General features: G+C 42.2%; 1 protein-coding gene across 3 annotated transcripts in view; it reads left to right on the top strand.

Annotated features, from left to right (window-relative positions):
* Nucleotides 1–20,572, top strand: part of LOC143960057 (proton-coupled amino acid transporter 1-like) — a 165,234-nt gene that overhangs the window by 43,206 nt on the left and 101,456 nt on the right. For all 3 annotated transcript variants that reach the window (XM_077468335.1, XM_077468334.1, XM_077468336.1), the window contains exons 5-8: nucleotides 6,215–6,310; nucleotides 9,696–9,780; nucleotides 18,468–18,686; nucleotides 19,897–19,995. In XM_077468335.1, the coding sequence (XP_077324461.1) occupies nucleotides 6,215–6,310; nucleotides 9,696–9,780; nucleotides 18,468–18,686; nucleotides 19,897–19,995 (499 nt within the window). The remainder of the gene's footprint in view (nucleotides 1–6,214; nucleotides 6,311–9,695; nucleotides 9,781–18,467; nucleotides 18,687–19,896; nucleotides 19,996–20,572) is intronic.

Consider the following 20,572-nt stretch of genomic DNA (forward strand, 5'->3'; position numbering starts at 1 on the left):
CCCTTTGAAACCCAGTTATCTCAGGATGTGACCTGACAGCTATTGCCAGCGGCTCCATCGCCAAAGCAAAGAGCAACGGGGAGAGTGGACATCCCTGTCTCGTGCCTCTGCTCATTTCAAGTTTTCCGGACTGATTCCCATTAATCCTTATTTTTGCACTGGGTGCTCCATACATCATTTTAATCCACCCTATAAATATGGGTCCAAATCCACACCCTTCCAGGATGCGCCATAGGTATCTCCACTCTAAACTATCGAAAGCCTTAGCCATGTCTAAGGACAAAATGGCCCTTGAACCTTCTCTCTCCACTGGGGTTTGTATATTCAAGAATGCCCTTCTTATGTTCATACTAGTTGATCTACCCTTTATAAATCCCGTCTGATCCGGGTGTATAAGCCTATTAATTACTTTATTCAATCTGTTAGAGAGCACTTTGGCTAATATTTTGATATCAGAGCATAAAAGCGATATTGGCCTATATGACGCTACATCCCGGGGGTCCTTCCCTTCTTTAGGAATCACGATAATAATCGCCTCCATCATAGATGCAGGTAATCTCCCCGCCAATTTTGCCCCTTCCAGTGTTCTGAGCAACTCCTGAAGTAAGATCTCGCTGTACTTTTTGTATACCTCCACTGGGAGCCCATCTGGTCCTGGGGATTTTTGGGAGGCCATTCCGGCCACCGCCTGACGTAGTTCACCTAAAGTTATAGGGGCCTCTAGATCCTCTCTCTCTTCTTGGGTAAGAGTTGGGGGCATCGCTTTCCCCAGGAAGGATAACATATCTTCTTCCTTCCTTTGATCCCGTGTTCTATATAAATCCTCATAATAGGCCCTAAAGATCTCAACTATCTCTTTCCCATTGGTGGTAACTGTCCCATCCATGGACTTAATCATTGAGATGGTGGAGGGGGGGGAGTTGGCTTTCACTAGACGAGCCAACATTCTCCCTACCCCCTCTCCCTCTCCAAAGTTACACTGTTTCTGAAAAATGCGTTTATTTTCTTCTCTTTTTGTAATCACAGATTTGTACCCTTGTTGTTTATTTAACCATATTGCCTGTTTCTCGGGTGTTGGATCTTTAACATAGTTAACCTCTGCCTCTATTACTTCTTTCCTGATTCTTTCCTCCCAGCTTCTAGATTTTTGTTTGATTTTAACCACCTGTTGAATCAGTATTCCTCTAACAAATGCTTTTAATGCGTCCCAGGTTATATCAATTGGGGCTGTTTTTATGTTAAACATTATAAATTCTTTTAATTTCTTTAAAACTTCTTCTACATCTTTCATTAACTCGAGCCAAAATGGACTAATTCTCCAACTCCCCGTCCTCTCTTCCCTCCTACCAGTACTCAATGCTATTATCAAAGGCGAGTGGTCCGATATCCCTCTGGGCATATACTTGATCTTCCTCACATTTTGTAGTGCTTCTTCGTTCCCCAATACCAAGTCTATCCTGGAAAGTGTTGAATACGAGCTCGAACAGCAAGAATATTGCTTAGTGTCCGCATTCCTCACCCTCCACAAATCCATTAATCCAATCTCCTTCAGGAATTGACTTAATCTCGTTATCCCTGCCCCCTGAGTCCTAATAGGGAATCTATCTATCCGACAGTCAAGCACTTCATTAAAGTCTCCCATTATTATGACTGGTACATCCTCCTTATCTACCAAAAAATTTGTGAGCTTGTACACCACCTCCATTTTAAACGGGGGCGATGTATAAACCCCCGCCAGAACATACAATCTATCCTCCAAGGTGCAATACAGAAAAACGTAGCGACCCAATTCATCAATACTAGCCTGCCTGCAGGAGAATCTCACCCCGATTCCTATCATCACACTCACTCCCCTCGAATAGGAAGTGTAAGTAGAGTGGTACTGAGCCTGATACCTCCTGTTTTTAAGTTGCGATGTTGTTGTCTTAATTAAATGCGTCTCCTGCAGGCAGGCCAGTCCGATCCCATATCTCTCCAGCGTGGAAAGGACTACCGCTCTTTTAACTGGGCTACCCAGGCCTCTGACATTCCAAGAGGCTATATTAAGTATTTTATCCTGCATCACTCAGTATAAAATCAGTAACAAAATTATTGAAAAATAACCAAAGTGCGAACACATAAATTATCGGGGAAAAGCCCCTGTAGTGTTTCATTCCCCTTGTACTCATTCTACTCTCACTTAAAGTGAAAATACTTACACATTTCCTTCCTCTTCTATAATGAATCCCGTGGTTTCCCTTTCGAATTGATATTTGTGTGCAAACTATATTAACTTCAACATTAACACTCTTGTGGTTTTCCAGACTTTTTTGATCCTTTCCCCCCCCCCCCCCCTCCCCCCTCTCCCTCCACCCGTCCACCCCCCCCAATCCTCCACCTACCTAGGTGTTCCCCTAGGGGATTACACGTGACCTTTAAACATTCATCTCTTCTATCCCTCTCCTCCTCCAACTTCCTGTTCTCATACCGCTTTACCCTCATACAGAAGTGAATAAAAGTGAAAGCGAAAACATCAAAGAAAAAAAAAAAAATGATTATCCTCTTCCCCTTCCACCCTGTCCATCCTAAATTCAAACCACAGTTAAACCCCCCACCCCCCCCCGGCTCTCCCCCCCGTGCATTACTATCTCAAACCCCCACCGCCCCCCAGCTTTTTTACAGTCTACAATGATCCCTTATTTGCTTCCAGTCATGAGATTACTTCCGCTGGGGAGTCAAATAACTGGGTACCACCAAGCGCTGTTATTCTCAACCGTGCAGGATATAAAAGTGCATACGTAATCTTATGAGTCCGTAAAGTACGTTTGACTTCCAAGAATTCGGCTCTTCGCCTCTGCAATTCCATTGAGTAATCTGGGTACAGAGAGATCCTTGCTCCATTATATGTGATATTGCCCATCTCTCTCGCCTTGCGCATCAAAGTCACCTTGTCATTGTAATTAAAGAATTTTAGGATCATAGGTCTAGGGCGCCCCCCGGGGGGAGGAGCTTTAAAGGGGACTCGGTGGGCCCGTTCTATAGAGAAAAAAGATGAAAAACTCTCTCTTCCAAATAGTTCACTAAACCAGGATTCTAAAAACTTTATCTGTTCGGAGCCTTCACATCTCTCAGGGAGTCCCAACAGCCGGATGTTATCCCTCCGAAGCCTATTTTCTATTTCATCCATACCGGTACTATGATTATGCAGTTGCTTTCGCATGTTATTGACCTCTTCTCTCAGTGGGTGTAAATCATCTTCCATTTGACTTACCCTTGTCTCCAATTCTGCCATTCTTTTCCCTGTTCTCTGTATATCCTGTCTGATCAATGACAGTTCCTCCTGCATGCTTTTAAATTGCCCACAAAGTTCTCCCAGCGAGGTTTTACACACATTCACAGCTTGCAGAACGTCCCTTAGTGTAGGGTCCTCCTCAGTCATGGGGCTACTCCCGGTGCCAACATCACTTTCACTCTGAGCCACCCCCTGGCGCCTACTTGCGCTCTTTTGACCTGATACCGCGACCATAGTTGGGCCTGTGTGTCCTTGGCTCTTCCTGTCCACCGCCCCCCCCTGATGAGATTTTGCTTGCGGTGGCTGCGTCTGTTGCAGTGTCTGTGTCAGCTGTTCCCCCTTCCCCGGGGACTGACCTGGGGTGCGGGCATACCGTTCTAACTTAGTTGCAGCAGCCTGTGATGCCTGGGCAATCTTTTCCTTAGAGGAGCGGAGCTGTTGAGCCCCCCCATTTTCCTGTGCTACCTGCTCCTCTCCTCGCCGTCTTGACATCTTTCTAGGAGTCTCTATATGTATAAGCAGGCGGTATCAGCTGGTCAAGCTTATATTTATATTTAGAGCTTATAGCCGAGGAGTAGGGGTGATGAAAAAAGACGGGGGGGAGGCCTCCTACACTGGGTGTACCAAGTATGTATAGTCAGGTCAGCTTTCCATCATCCTCCCAAAGAAAAAAGCGCCAGTCTCTTACTTTGCAGGAGGGGGGGAGGGAGGGCACATTTGTACATTTGCCCACTGACAAAGAAATGATCAGTCTATAATTTTTAATGGTAGGGTTCAGTGGTGGCTGGTGGGGCTTTTCTTCGGGGGGGGGGCAAATAACCAGCACCCCCCCCCCCCCTTACTATGCGATGGGCAGGCTGGCTGTGTCCTCCTAACCTTGCTGGCTGTGTCCTCCGGGCAGCGGCGGGTCCGGCTCCAGTGTCTCCTCTTCCCACAACGCTAGGCATCCAATAGGATCTCCTGGCGCTTTGGCCAATTGGGAAACAGGTCTCACTGACCTGCCTCCTGATTGGCGGCGAGGCACTGTAGTGTCAGAAAACACTTCCCCCACCCCCCCCCCCTGCGCTTTAGGAATCCATGTGTCCGCCATCCTGAAAGGGGACAGGGAGGGCAGTAGAGGTGTTGGGATTATTTTAACAGAGACAGAAAAACAACAACAAAATCCTGAAAAATGCATTTCAAAAAAGTTCGCAAAGCACGACTTAGTACTTGGTGGCAAAACCCTTGTTGGCAATCATAGGTCAGACATTTTCTTGTAGTTGGCAACTAGGTTTGCACACATCTCGAGAGGGATTTTGTCCCACTCCTCTTTGCAGATCCTCTCCAAGTCATTACGTTTTGGAGGCTGACATTTGGTAACTCAAACCTTTAGCTCCCTCCACATATTTTCTATGGGATTAAGGTCTTGAAACTGGCTAGGCCACTCTAGGACCTTAATGTGCTTCTTATTGAGCCACTCCTTTTAATGCCTTTGCCATATGTTTTGGGTCACTGTCATGCTGGAAGAGCAATCCACAACCCATTTTCAATGCCCTGGCTTAGGGAAAGAGGTTCTCTTCCAAGATTTGACAGTACATGACCCAGTCCCTCATCCCTTTTGATGCAGTGAGGTTGTCCTGTCCCCTTAGCAGAAAAAGACCCCTATTGTTTCCACCTCCATGTTTGGCGGTGGGGATGGTCTTCTTGGGGTCATAGGCAGCATTCCTCCTCCATCTCCTCTAGACACGGCGAGTTGAATTGATGCCAAAGATCTTGATTTTGGTCTCATCTGACCACAACACTTTCACCCAGTTCTCCTCTGAATCATTCAGATGTTCATAAGCAAACTTTAGACTGGCCTGTACATGTGCTTTCTTGAGCAGGGGGACCTTGCGGACGCTGCAGGATTTCGATAATTTATGGCGTAGTGATTTTTCTTTTTCTTTTTTTTTTTTTTTTTTTTTTTTTTTTGTGACTATGGTCCCAGCTGCCTTGAGATCATTGACGAGATTCTCCCGTGTAGTTCTGGGCTGATTCCTCACTGTTCTCATGATCATTCAAACTGCACAAGGTGAGCTCTTGCCTGGAGCCCCAGACCGAGAGAGATTGACGGTTATTTTGTGTTTCTTCCATTTGCGAATAATCACACCAACTGTTGTCGCCCTCTCACCAAGCTGCTTGGTGATGGTCTTTTAGCCCATTCCAGCCTTGTGTAGATCTACAATCTTGTCCCTGACATCCTTTGACAGCTCTTTGGTCTTGGCCATGGTGGAGAGATTGGAATCTGATTGCTTCGGTGGACAGGTGTCTTTTTATACAGCTAACAAGCTGAGATTAGGAGCACTCCCTTTTAAGACAGCTCGTTGCCTGTAAAGAAGACACCTGGGAGGCAAAAATCTTGCTGATTGATAGGGGATCAAATACTTATTTTACTCGTTAAAATGCAAATCAATTTCTAACTTTTTTTTTTTTTTTTTATGCGTTTTTCTGGATATTTGTTTCTCACTGTTAAAATGAACCTACCATTAAAATTATAGACTGATCATTTCTTTGTCAGTGGGCAAACAAACATACAAAATCAGTAGGGGACCAAATACTTTTTTCCCTCACTTTATGGGCAGGCTAGATGTACCTAAATTGATCCATCGATCGACTTGGGTACAACCAGCATGTCAGATTTTTGCCATGCGATTATTGGCAGAAGCTAGTACCAATCATTGTGTTCTTCTGATAGAGACGGCTCACCCGCACCTCCCCGCCAGGGGCAACACAATAGTTTTGCGTGAGGTATTCCCCCAATCAACACTGTGTTGATGGGAGAATCAACCGATTTTTCTTTCCAGTAACCCATGATTACAAGAAATGATTGCACTGTCTATAGCCTGCCTAACTGTTGCTATTTTTTTTCTCTTCCCTTTCTTATCTGCACCAACATTATTTGCATTTTTTTTTTTTGTCCTCAAGGAACCAGCGTCCGTTTGTGGATTATGGAGATGCTGTGATGTGTGGAATGGAGAACTCCCCCAGCCATTGGTTAAGAACACACTCCGTTTGGGGAAGGTACGCTTCATCATAACAAGATTGGGTTTTGAAATGGACTTGCCATTTATTTGTCATCTGTTTTTGAACTTGCCATCAGTTTTTAGCCACGCAGTCTTCCACTCACTGTTTAAGTCAATTCTTTGTAAGTGGCCACATTATACGAAACTGGCTTAATAATGGATTGAAAATTTGACTAGCCCTGCGGTGGATTTCATAGTTTTTACTTCACTGATCATCTGGAAACTGGGATTTAGGTAGTGATTGTATCCCTGGGTGGCAGAATACTGGGCCTGAGAGGTGATTGAATTATTGAAAGTTGATCTCACATTTGTATAAACAAATGAACCATGTATGGGCAGGCTAAATGTACCAAGTTGTTCGATCAACTTGGGTACAACCAGCCTGTTGGATTTTACATGCGATTTATCGCTAGCTGGTATAGCTGCTGACAATAATCACGATCTTCTCTTGGTGGGGGCAGCTTAAAGGCTCACCCCCCCCCGTTGGGGAAATTGCGTCATGTATGGCCTGCCTAACATGCTATTTCTCCAAGCAGGAGAAAATTCACATTAGAAACTCACCTAAGCTGCATTTTTTTTCAAATCGGTTTAGCAGCATTTGGTGTTTGGGTATTTTATATATTTTATTGACCCGAATTTTTATTTATTCTGGCTATTGAAATGAATACCTGTAAATGCCGAAGTGCTAAACATGCCTAGCGTTTAGCAGCGTCAGTTGTTTTTTTCTGCTGCTTCTGGATGCAACTGTCCCTAGAAGCAGCTGTCTTTGCTCAACAGGGACACATGCAAAAACCTGATTATTTTTTCAGTCTTTACCCACTATACCCAAATTGGCTGGATTTAGAAATTTGAGTCTGTAGCTTGTTTAAAAAAAAAAAAAAAAAAAGTGCTGTGGTAAAGTGGCCTGTCAGTTTTTTTTTTTTTAAAGGGAATCTGTAGCCTGTTCTTTAAAACCAAGGGTCAGTTTATTGCCCTTTAGACTTTAGGGTGAGCTGGACTGTGGCCAGTGGGAGTAGAAAATGGTATTCGTAAAAAGAATAGTGCCCCATCAATGGTGCCTGTGAGAAGAGTAGTGTCCCATCTTTTGCGTCATTGGAAGAATAGTGTCTCATCATTGGTGTCAGTGGGAGAAATAGTACCACATCTTGGTGTGAATAGGAGTAATAGTGTCCCAAGGGCCGGAGAAAGGCAAGCAAAGGGCCGCAGTTTGGAGACCACTGATTTAGACTAACAAAGTATAGAATAACCATGTAGGACCTCCTAAAGCGCATAAATCATACATTATGGTCTCATTACTGTAATGTGACATTACACATACTCTCACGTTCCTGAAGAAGAGAACTCTTGTTCTTGAAACGCATCACGATTTTCCAACACCCCCTCATCACTTCTGGGTATATGGTCTATTGTTGATACTTTAGAACTACATTTTATAATGGTATAATATAGGCGATGGGGTAGATGGTCACGTGATGTTCACATGATGTATAGAATGTGGTTTGGCATATTTTAAGTGGTTATTAATAAAAGTAAATATGGTTTAACAGTAATGAGACTATATCAATATTTGTGCCATTTTTTTTTTTTTTTTTTGACATCTAACTTGTCCTGGCAAATGGTGGACCCTGACAAACCTCTCAATTGTATACACAAGCAGTGTTCTGCACATAGCCATTGAGAGCTGTCGTGAAACCTTGAAAGCAGACATGAAGATCTCAAATCTTTGTGATTGTAGGGCAACCTTTACTGTACAAGAATATCAAATCTGCTTGGACTTGATTAAAAACAAGACTGTCCATGTGCTTAAGCTGTAATCCATGCAGCCATTATCAGAGATGGTCACTACCATACGTGATTCAGAAATAGAAATATAATCTACAAATCTGTGAAATTCAGTCTTAAAGCCTGGTTGTAACCCAACCCAAGCCCAATAGTCTCTCCCTGAGCCCTCGTGATGCCTTGGGCAGTATGTTAAATGATGCTGGGTATCATTCAGCCTAGAAGAGGAGCAGCACCAGACCAGAGGAGATGCTTGGGGCAGCGCTGGAGCATGGAGGGGGGTGAGTACTACTTCGCAATGTGTGATCTTTACGGGGAGAGGAGAGGGCTAATTTTTAACAAAGCAAAAAAATGAGAATGAAGTTGGCCTTTTTGAAAAATAATTTACAACTAAATAGTACAACAATTCTGATATGGAAATTGTATAGTCCTGAAAATAAACAGATTTCCTTAAAAGTGGTTGTAAACCTCAGGCAGGAAACATGAACAAAGCACATCCCTCAATAGTGTGTACCTGTATCAAATAAAGCAGAGCGCCACGCTCCTTCAGAAAAAATGAAGTCCGCAGCTACAAATACTGTATTTGTAAGTCGCATGACAAGTCAAACCATATTTGCTTCTATGGAGCCCTTCAAAGTGGTGTGACGTGATTTGCAGCGACTTTGAAAGGTTCCTGCACTATTTTTGTGCGATTTCACATGCAACTTGCATTGACATCTGTGTATGAAGTCGCACAGATGTCAGCAAGCTGCTCATGAAGTTGCACTGAAGTAGCGCTACTTCAAGGACCTGAAATGGATATTTTGATGATGGGCAACTCCTATCCTCATATTGATTAGTGGTTCCAAATTAATAACTACTGCAGTAGGGAACAGACACAAAAGATAGGCTCAGCATCTTTCCAAATAACCGTTCTCCTTTATTCTGACGCATTTGAAGGCTTTTATACACATGATTACGTAGGTATCACATTAATATTACAATTGTATGTTTATGGTAACAAGGGGCGTTACATAGGTAGGCTAATTCTAATCAGGACTTAAAAGAATGCAAAACATGTACTGAAAACATTAGTGCCGTGTTCACAGTGAGGGCAGTGTGCAATACATATAAAATAGAATACAATTTTATATACAGAACCTACAAATTTCCATTACAGACCCACCTGGTATTTTTTGGCAGCTCAGACAAGCTGTATAAATTCTGGACTTTGAGCAGATATAGAGAAGAGAATCTTGCAGATAAACAGGTACAACTTATGTAGGAGGATTTGTTTTATCCCTGGTGTGCCACCTGAGACCAGTCACTTCACTGGGTGTGTAAGGGTTTACAACCAATTTAACTAAAATTGCTGAGCATTTTCAGATGGCCGTAATCTCTGGCTGAGTCTGTTCACTCTTTATCATTATATATATATCTATATCTATATCTCAGTATCCTGGTCACCATAAGTACATAGTACTCATCCATTATTGGTTTTATTTTGGTGTGTAGATATGCTGTTGCTTAAAAGATACATAAATGAATGTTTCTAAACAAAAAATTGAATTTGGAGACTGCCTGTTTTCTGATTGGCTGATTTACAAGTTATGATTTTTTCCTAGGAGATTGGTTGGCTTCTTCCTTATTCTGACACAGTTGGGATTCTGCTGTGTTTACTTTGTGTTCCTGGCTGACAATATTAAACAGGTATTTATAAACACATGAGCTTTTAAGAATGCCATAACAAAGATATATGTTCTGTAACCCGTAAGGACTCTCTTTCAAATTTTGTAAATCAGTTAAGTATGTTTACCGGAAGCCAAAAAGACAGCAATAAAAAAAAAATATTTGACAGTTTCTAACCCTTCCTTACACCCCTTTCACACCAGGGTGTTTTGCAGGTGCTATAGCGTTAGAAATAGCGCCTGCAATCCGCCCTAAAGAAGCTGCACCATTGTGTGTAGTATGAAAGCCCCGAGTGCTTTCACACTACAGTGGTGCGCTGGCAGGACGTCAGAAAAAAGTCCTGCCAGCAGCTTCTTTGGAGCGGTGAAGGAGCGGTGTGTTTACCGCTCCTCCACCGCTGCTCCCCCTTGAAATCAATGGGGCAGCGCTGTAATGCCACCGGCAAAACGCCGCTATTGCGGCGTATTGCCGGCGGTTTTAACCCTTTTGCGGCCGCTAGCGGGGGTAAAATCGCCCCGCTAGTGGCCGAAATGCGCAGCAAATCCGGCGGTAAAACACCGCTAAAAATAACAGCATTTTACCGCCGACGCAAAGGGCGGTGTGGTGTGAAAGGGGTCTCAGTCTGCACAAAACAAAAAAAAAAAGAAAACTGTTTTTGGCTTGAATTTATTTTATTAAAATTTTTTAAAAGAGAAGTGCAGGTTTTGAAAAAACAAAAAAAAAGTATTTGATCCCCTGCTGATTTTGTACGTTTTCCCACTGACAAAGAAATGATCATTCTATATATTTTAATGGTAGGTTTATTTTAACAGTGAGAGACAGAATAACAAAAAACAATCCAGAAAAAAGTTTATAAATTGATGTGCATTTTAATGCATAAAATACGTATTTGATCCCCTATTAGTCAGCAAGATTTTTGTCTCCCAGGTGTCTTCTATACAGGTAACAAGCTGAGATTAGGAGCACTCTCTCAGCTTGTTACATGTATTAAAGACACCTGTTTACAGAAGCAATCAATCAGATTCCAATCTCTCCACCAATCGCCAAGTAGTTTGGTGAGAGGGTGACAACAGTTGGTGCGATTATTCACAAATGGAAGAAACACAAAATAACTGTCGATCTCCCTTGGTCTGGGGCTCCATGCAAGATCTCCCCTCGTGGAGTTTCAATGATCATGAGAATGGTGAGGAATTGGCCCAGAACTACATGGGAGAATCTTGTCAATGATCTCAAGGCAGTTGGGACCATAGTTGCCAAGAAAACAATTGGGAACACACTACACCGTGAAGGACTGAAATCCTACAGTGCCTGCAAGGTCCCCCTGCTCAAGAAAACACATGTACAGACCCGTCTGAAGTTTGCTAATGAACATCTGAATGATTCAGAGGAGAACTGGGAGAACTGTGGTCAGATAGGACCAAAATCTAGCTCTAGCTCTTTGGCATCAACTCAACTCTCCATATTTGGAGGAGGAGAAATGCTGTCTATGACCCCAAGAACACCATCCCCACCGTCCAACGTGGAGGTGGAAACATTATGCTTTGGGGGTGTTTTTCTGCTAAGGGGACAGGACAACTTCACCGCATCAATGGGATGATTTACAGGGTCATGTACTGTCAACTCTTGAGTGAGAACCTCCTTCACTCAGCTGGGGCATTGAAAATGGGTTGTGGATGGCTTCCAGCATGACAATGACCAAAACACACAGCCAAGGCAACAAAGCAGTGGCTCAAGAAGAAGCACATTAAGTTCCTGAAGTGGCCTATCCAGTCTCTAGACCTTTATCCCATAGAAAATATGTGGAGGGAGCTGAAGGTTCAAGTTACCAAATGTCCGCCTCGAAACCTCAATGACCTCTGTGATTGCCAACAAGGGTTTTGCCGCCAAGTACGAAGTCATGTTTTGCGAAGGGGTCAAATACTTATTTCACTCGTTAAAATGCAAATTATTTTATAAATTTTTGGAAAAGTGTTTTTTCTGGATATATTTGTTGCTATTCTGTCTGTTAAAAAATAAACCTACCATTAAAATTATAGACTGATAATTTCTTTGTCAGTGGTAAAATGTACAAAATCAGCAGGAGATCAAATACTTTTTTTCCCTCACTGTAGGTGGATGCAGTTTTGATCCGGTGCTGCAACTGTCCCCTGCCATCTCCTGAGTACAGTCTCAAAAGACAGATGATCGATCAGTTTTCTGTTTCAGTGAGCAGGGCGCCAGTGACTGTCAGTCATCAGCTCTGTTCTGCCCCTTCAGCGCTCACTGGAGCACAGGGCTGTGGAGGGGGCAGGAGTGGCTGGCTCAGGCTCTCAGCGGCACGCTGAAAGGCTGAGCCAGCTGCCAGTTAGGCATTTGGGTGGATCCTGAAACTAAAGTTGGGATCTCTCCAGAGTCTGGACCGGTTCTGTGACATCAGACGATAACAGACTTTAACCCACTGTTGGCTGAATACAGGTCACAGGAGTGTAGAACAAAGTGCACTCCTGTAACTTACAGGAGGAGTAGGGCTAAAATACAGTGCCTTGAAAAGTATTCATGCGCCTTGAAATTTTCCACATTTTGTCATTTTACAACCAATAACTTAAATGTATTTTATTGGGATTTTATGTGATAGACCAACACAAAGTGGCACATAAAGTGAAGTGGAAGGAAAATGCTAAATGTGAAAGGATCACAGCCGATCACTAAAATGTAAACAAACCGCGGTAACGAGATGTTACCGGGTTGTTCTCCTCCTCACACACCGATCGTGTGTGAGGAGGAGATTGCGGTAACATCTCGTTACCGCCTAGTGTACACCAATCACACTGATTGCGCCCCCCCCCCAATAAAGAGGACCTGTCGCCACCCCTCATAGTACCTGTCAATCACAGTCCATCAGAGTACCTGTCGCAGTCCATCAGAGTATTTGGGTACCTGTCACAGCCAATCAGAGTACCCGAGTATCTGTCCCGGTCCATCAGGGTAGCCGAGTACCTGTCCCGGTCCATCAGGGTAGCCGAGTACCTGTCGCCGGTCCATCAGGGTAGCCGAGTACCTGTCGCCGGTCCATCAGGGTAGCCGAGTACCTGTCGCCGGTCCATCAGGGTAGCCGAGTACCTGTCGCCGGTCCATCAGGGTAGCCGAGTACCTGTCGCCGGTCCATCAGGGTAGCCGAGTACCTGTCGCCGGTCCATCAGGGTAGCCGAGTACCTGTCGCCGGTCCATCAGGGTAGCCGAGTACCTGTCGCCGGTCCATCAGGGTAGCCGAGTACCTGTCGCCGGTCCATCAGGGTAGCCGAGTACCTGTCGCCGGTCCATCAGGGTAGCCGAGTACCTGTCGCCGGTCCATCAGGGTAGCCGAGTACCTATTTGCAGCCCATGTCTCACAGAATATACGTTGGGGTGTTTGCTTTCCAAAATGGGGTCATTTTGTGGGTAATTTCACTGTCCTGGTGGTCCAGGACCTTCAAAAGTGTGATAGGTAGGAATTAAATGAGATGTGTCATTTATGCTCCTAGAACGCCTGAACGTACTACTTCAATGTTCGGCCTCTCTATGTGGCCAGGCTGTGTAAAAGTCCTACACGTGGTATCGCCATACTCGGGAGGAGTAGCAGAATGTGTTTTGGGGTGTAATTTTTGCTATATACATGCTATGTGTTAGAAATATCTAATAAATTGACAATTTTGTGTAAAAAAAAAAAATAAAAAAAAAAAAATGCGTTTTAATTTTTTTCCACATATTCCAAAAACTTCTGGAAAAAAATTAACCATTCAAAAGACTCATTATGCCTCACAGATTATACGTTGGGGTGTTTGCTTTCCAAAATGGGGTAATTTTATGGTCCATTCCATTGTCCTGGTACTCCAGGGCCTTCAAAAGTGTAATAGGTGGTTGAGAAATGAAATGCGTCATTTTTGCTCGTAGAACGTCTGAAGGTACTACATCAATGTTGGTGCTCTGTATGTGGCCAGGCTGTGTAAAAGTCTCACACATGTAGTATCGCCGTACTCGGAAAGAGTAGCAGAATGTATTTTGGGGTGTAATTTGTTGTATGCATATGTTGTGTGTGTGTGTGTGTGTGTGTGTGTGTGTGTGTGTGTGTGTGTGTGTGTGTGTGTGAAATAACCTGATAATATGACAATTTTGTAAAAAAAATTATAATAAAAAAAATCTTCATTTTTGCAAAGAATTGTGGGAAAAAATGACAACTTAAAAAAAACTCATCATGCTACTTACTTAATACCTTGGAATGTCTACTTTGTAAAAAGAGGTCATTTGGGGGGTATTTGTACTTTCCTGACTTGTTAGTGTCTCAAGAAATGAGACTCGCCTGATGTACTGAAGGCCTGATCAGAAGTGATCAATTTTCAGCAATTGGCACCATAGTTTGTAGACTCTATAACTTTCACAAAAACCAAATAATATACACTAATGTGAGTTATTTTTACCAAAGATATGTAGCAGTATAAATTTTGGCCAACATGTATGAAGAAAAATTACTAATTAGCAAAAATTTATGACAAAAACAAAGAGGCATTTTTTTTTCACAAAATTTACGTTTTATTTTATTTATAGCCCAAAAAATAAAAAACTCACTAGTGATTAAATACCACTAAAAGAAAGCTCTATTTGTGTGGAAAAAAGAACGCAAGTTTCATATGGGTACAGGGTTGCATGACTGAGTAATTGTCGTCATTCAAACTGTGAGAGCGCTGAAAGCTGAAAATTGGTCTGGTCAGGAAGGGGGTTTAACTGCACTGTATTGAGGTGGTTAAACTAGGTTTACTCCCGCTTTAAATGGAATGATTTAAATCAAAGTGTTAGAATGGCCCAGTCAACATCCAGACCTAAATCCAATTGGGAATCTGTGGCAAGACTTGAGAATTGCTGTTCAGACTCTCTCCTTCCAATCTGACAGAGCTTGAGCTATTTTGCAGAGAAGCATGGGCAAAAATGTCACTGTCTCTCTCTCTCTCTCTCTCATAAATTATCTCTTGAAATGACACTTAAATGTTTTATGCAGAATTAAGTTATAAATATTGACAACAACTTTATAAGGGCCCATCAGTGCTACCTCATCTGTGCAGGGGAAGAGAGAGGAGAGGAAAAGGATTGCTGGCCGGATCATCACAGAGCGGTGAACAGCACTGTAACAGTTTCATTTGAATTGCCGAGAGTTCCCCACGGTCGCCGTCACATACAACTCCGCCTCCTGGCCCGGGTACTTTGATATACATTGTGCGTCTCGGGCAGTGAACCGGTGTTCTCTCTATCAAAGTACCTGGGCCAGGAGGCGGGGCTGTCTGTGACGGCAAGCGTAGGGAACACTCTGCAATTCAAATAAAAGGTGTTACAGCGATGTTCCCCGCTCTCTGATGATCTGGCTAGCCCTCTTCCCCCCCTGAGCGATTACTGGGAGAAGGGCTCCCATTCAACCCCTCAAGCCTGGCTGTGCTGTCTGACAGGGATGGACAGAAATACAAACTTTTTTTTTAATGTAAAACAGCTCCCATGTATTTAATTCAACTGTGTGTCTTAGTGCTTTACCTTTTAAGTTCAGTTTTAATGATATATTTAAAAAGCTAATTTTTAATGCCAGTGGTTTGTTTTTGTTTTTTTTCAGCCCAATTGTTTTACTGTTATTGAAAGTCAGTTAAAAAGAACTGCAGTAATGTGCTTATTTCTGCTGTATGTGCAATTCTGAAGTCTGAAAAGAATTGTAAAACTGCCTTGTTCATAGTGCCATCTGCTGGTCTGTTTGTTTTTTTTTTATTTATTTTTTTTTGCTTGGATTTTTTCAATGAAAAATGTGTGGATTCCAACCTATGTAGGCCACCTTCCATTTCTAATTTTTTTAAAAACTTTTAGTAGTCTATTAGAGACCAGAGAAAAGAAATCGGGAACGAAAGATTTTAGCGGTTAGAGCAGTTCCTAAATCTAACTTTAGAAGTTAGATTGCTGTGCTTCTTCTTTTTCTTGGAAAAGAAAATTCTAAGGCCCCTTTCACATTGAATCTATTTCCTTGTGATCAGGAGTGAATCATTTCCCAGTTCCCCTGCTGATTGAAGAAACTGAGTCATGCTGTACAGGCGGCCCGGGAATAAATAGACTCCGCTGTCTGTTTACACCCGACTACCTAAACGGAAGAGGACAGAGTACCCTTTATTTTAGTGGATCTGATCTAACTCAGAGGTGTAAACCGAAACACAAGTTTGTTTACACATACCTGTCCATAAGGATGAATGGACCTTCTGGCCACGTCTGCCTGAAAAACTGGCTAGCAGACTTAATCGGAACGCCTGTGTGAAAGGGGCCTAATTATTCACAATAGGCACCAAATCTACTTTTTTGTTCCAATGTTCTTTTTATTTTTATTTTTTTTAATGAGGTCCACTTTTGTGTGTTCCAACTCTTCCTGTTCCGTTTTTTTTTTTTTTTTTTTTTTTACAAAAGAGTGTAACAGGAAGGGTGCAACCTGCCATAATTGTCACTGCAGGTTTGCAGATCCTGGAACCCATATGCAGAGACCAATGGAGTCCCTTAGAAAAAAAAAAAGACGTCAATTGATTAACTTTTTGTACAATACCTAAACTAATAATTCTGATGTAGATAGATTGGACTATTAAAAACCAAGTGTCAGGACAAGTCTGATCATTGGAGGACAGCAGGCTATGATCCCAGCATAGCTAGAGAACTGACAACGCTGTACTCTCCTGCTTAGTGTGGCCAGTTTTCTTTTTAGCGAGGCAGAGGGACTGGCAGGACACCTAGGATTTCACACAAAGCAAGCAATAGAAGGAGGGGTAGACAATTGTATTATTGCAATGTTCCCACTTTTTTTTATTTTTATTTCCCCTCCTCACATCCCCTTTTTTTTTAGTTTTACAGATATTTGATATGGCAAGTAAATGGTTGGTTTTAGTGGATTATATAAAATTTATAAAAATAGAAGAAGAAGAGTTATTAAAAGTAGAAGAATGCTTTTATGACTTGATGATTCGAAATGTTTGTTTTAAAAAAAGCTTATTTTTTTTTCCCTCCACACCCTCCTGTTTTATGTTTAAAGTGAAAATAAACTTTGATTAAAAAAAACAATATATTCAAATATGTATTCTTAAGGCCGGGTTCACACTATAGCGATGCGGGAACGCCGCGAATCCGCGGCGTTTACCCGCATCGCACACCTTCACACTGCCCTATGCGGACGGCTGGGAGTGTCAATGTTATGTTAATGACACCCCCAGATCCGTCGGCATATCGCAGTGCGATCTGCCGACTCGCACAGGAATCGGATCGCATGGTGTGAACCCCCATGCGATCCGATTCTGTTGCGGACCCAAAAAAGGGTCCCGTGCGAGTTTGCTGCGGGAGCGCTGCGAATTCAGCCATACTATCTGTATGGCTGAACTCGCATCGCTACGGAGATCGGATGTGATTTGCTGTGCGAATCACATCCGGATCTCCCCCCGCAGCGGTGTGAACCGGGCCTAAAGCAGAACTAAATGTAAAAAAAAACTCTGAGCAGGCAGGCTTTTATTGCAGAAGAAACTTGCACTGTCTCTTCTGCAATAAAATGGCTGTACCTGCCTGCTCACATGTGAAGCTCAGTTACAGTGTCGGGCTGGTCTCAGAGTACAGGGATGACAGCCTCCTGCGCATGCACAGGAGTGACGTCATCCCTGCCGGCCAATGAAGAAGCTCGAAGATTGGCACTCAGAAGAAGATGCTGGCGGAAAACTAACACTGCACACACAATCCCCTGCGAGAAACGTGGTGGCAGCATCATGTTGTGGGGATACTTTTCTTCAACTGGGACATTAAGCAGGTCAGAGTTGATGGAAAGATAGATGGAGTCAAATACAGGGCAATCTTATAAGAAAACCTATTAAGAGTCTGCAAAAGACGAGACTGGGGCAGAGGTTTACCTACCAGCAGGACAATGGCCCTAAACATACAACCAGAGCTACTATAGCATAGTTTAGATCAAAGCATATTCATGTGTTAGAATGGCCCAGCCAAAGTCCAGACCTAAATCCAATTGAGAATCTGTGGCAAGACTTGAAAATTGCTGTTCAGACACTCTCCATCCAATCTGACAGAGCTTGGGCTGTTTTGCAAAGAAGAATGGGCAAAAATGTCACTCTCTAGATGTGCAAAGACATCCCCAGAAAGATTTGCAGCCAAAGGTAGTTCTACAAGATATTTATTTGTAAAAAATTCTGAAAACCATTATCATTTTCCTTTCACTTTACAATTATGTGCCACTTTGTGTTGGTCTATTACATAAAATCACAATAAAATACTTTTACATTTTTGGTTGTAACATGACAAAATGTGGAAAATTTCAAGGGGTGTGATTTCTTTTTCATAGCACTGTAGCAAGATAAGACACTGGAGAGGAGTTCAACTTTGCAGCCAAAATTGGGCTGCTTAAGTGAACCAAGTAGAAAACAGAAAATTCCCCCAGAGCCCAATGGGCCTGAGATCAAGGACTCCTTTTTAATAAGATCATTTTTTTTTAAAACTATATTGTAACATATCAGGAATTTATACATGCAGAGCTGAAAGCTGTGGTAAGATGTAATGGGTCAAATTCACAAACCTACACCCCATAGTAAGAATCCTTTATTTTGAAAAACATGGCTAAAAATAGTGTCTTAGTCTTGTGTTAATGCTTTGTGAATTCTGCCTTTTTTTATATAGTCCTCTTCTTTCTCTTTTAGGTGGTAGAAGCTGCTAATGCCACTTCAAATGACTGCAGTTCAAACGTGACAGTGGTTTTGAAGGAGAGTATGGACTCCAGACTTTACATCTTGTCCTTCCTGCCATTCCTCATACTTTTGGTCTTTATGAGGAACCTGCGCTATTTGTCTTTCTTTTCGCTGCTTGCAAACGTGGCCATGTTGGGGAGTGTCATCATGATCTACCAATATATTGGAAGGGTGAGTGGCTATTAGAAATAAATTTAAAAACATGGATAAAATAATGGGAAAAATGTAGGTTTTGTCCAATCAGATTCCTACTTTGGTGTAACCTCAAAAAAAAAATGATTTTCTGGCAGCTCATCTGCTTTCTTTCCTTCCTGCTTTTATTGAATTGCCCTCTTGAGTAAGTGCAGTCTCTTATTTTTTGTTTCAGCAACTTTTTTTTCATGCTTCAATTAAGATATTTTCAGATGTTTAAACAAAGCCTATTTTAACTAGAAAATGCATTTCCTGGAGAAAATGCGTGGAAATGCTGAATAGCATCAAGACTGCCCCATGAAAACTGCCTATCATATTCCTCTATTATAAATCAGTACATGGTGTGTCTGTGCTCTCCCCCACAGCCCATCACTGTGTATAAGAAGCTTTGGTAACCATGGAAACAAAACAGACAACAAAAGCCTGGATGCCCAAAATTTTATGACATTTTCTGAAATGATCACTAAACTTAAACAGCTTATTCACAAAATTGTAAAAGATATCAATCTGAAAAGATATAGCCAGATAGCTGAATATTTTGTGAACATTTTAAAGTTAGTTTGGCGTCTGTAGGTCAAAGTATGAAGGAGCTGAAACTTTTGGCAGCGGAAGAAGGTTTTGCGGATTTTAAGCATGTTCTCATTGCCTTCAATGTTTAAAAAAAAAAAAGTGTTAAGCTTAAAATTTTAAAAAGTAGAAATAGTAGAAAAAAAGTTGAAGAAGAGCACACATCAGCTGAAAGAGCTGAACATTTTAAAAGTTGAATGGCTTTAATAGCTGAAAGTATGCAGAAGTTCCGCAGAGCCACAAAAACGTACGGAATAATAAAATTAAAAAGATGATAATTAATAAATAAAAAACGAATAACAATAGTGGGACTACTAAAGCAGTCCCACTAATTAACCTAATTTGCAATGAGGTCATACTTTCCACCTCCATGAATGTGAACATTTAATCTTCCAGATCTGTATCCATCTTTGCTCCAAAACCCGAAAGAAAAAGAAAAAAAAAAAATGTTTTTGTGCTGGATTGGTTTAAAGTCATTTCATTTTGTTTTTGTTTCCAAGGTAAGGAAGAAAAAAAATATATTTTTTTTTTTTTTACATTTAGCCCCAAACTAAGAATTTCCTTTTTTTTTTTTTATGAGTCCATAAAGATCATCATTTAGCTCATTCTTCCCTGATTCTAGGATATTCCAGACCCCACTCATCTTTCCTATGCTGCCAGCTGGAAAACCTACCCCCTCTTCTTTGGAACTGCTATCTTTGCCTTTGAGGGCATTGGAGTGGTAAGTGTCTGTTATTCTATTATTAATTTGTAATAGTTGCTGTGTTAATGTAATGATTTTGGTATTGGAACAATAAAGCAGAACTAAACTGCTCATCCATTACCTCCCCCCAGCACTCTTCAGGCTTTGTGGAGCTGGAAGAGACCTGAACAGGGTCTTCCACAGGCAGCGGATTTGCACAAATGCTGTAGGCTTCTGGTGGATGAGCAGTTTAGTTCTCAGCGGCATTTACGCACATATGCGGAAATCTGCTGCACATGTGCCCCAAAGTTTTGTGGCATATTAACCTACTGTCTTGTAGAATGGCTGTGATGTAGCAGTCCAAGGGGAAACTGGCCACCCTAGGCCATACACTGGGCACAAAAAGCAAATGGTAAAAAATTTGAATAGCTTTATTTGTAAGGTTGAGGGGGTGGAGCAAAATAATAGTTTGGGTGAGTTTAGTTCTGCTTCAAGACCAACTCAGGGCTCCCCCTTTCACCCCTCCAATGAGCCTCCTTTCTCCCCAGGCTGCATTTTATACTTTTTTTTTTTTTTTTTTTTCCCAGAGTGCTTGCCTCTTTCAGATATCAGGTTT

The sequence above is a fragment of the Lithobates pipiens genome, unplaced genomic scaffold (assembly GCF_037356315.1).
Source record: "Lithobates pipiens isolate NorthernLeopardFrog02 unplaced genomic scaffold, aLitPip1_a1.2 Scaffold_8, whole genome shotgun sequence".
Classification (NCBI taxonomy): domain Eukaryota; kingdom Metazoa; phylum Chordata; class Amphibia; order Anura; family Ranidae; genus Lithobates; species Lithobates pipiens.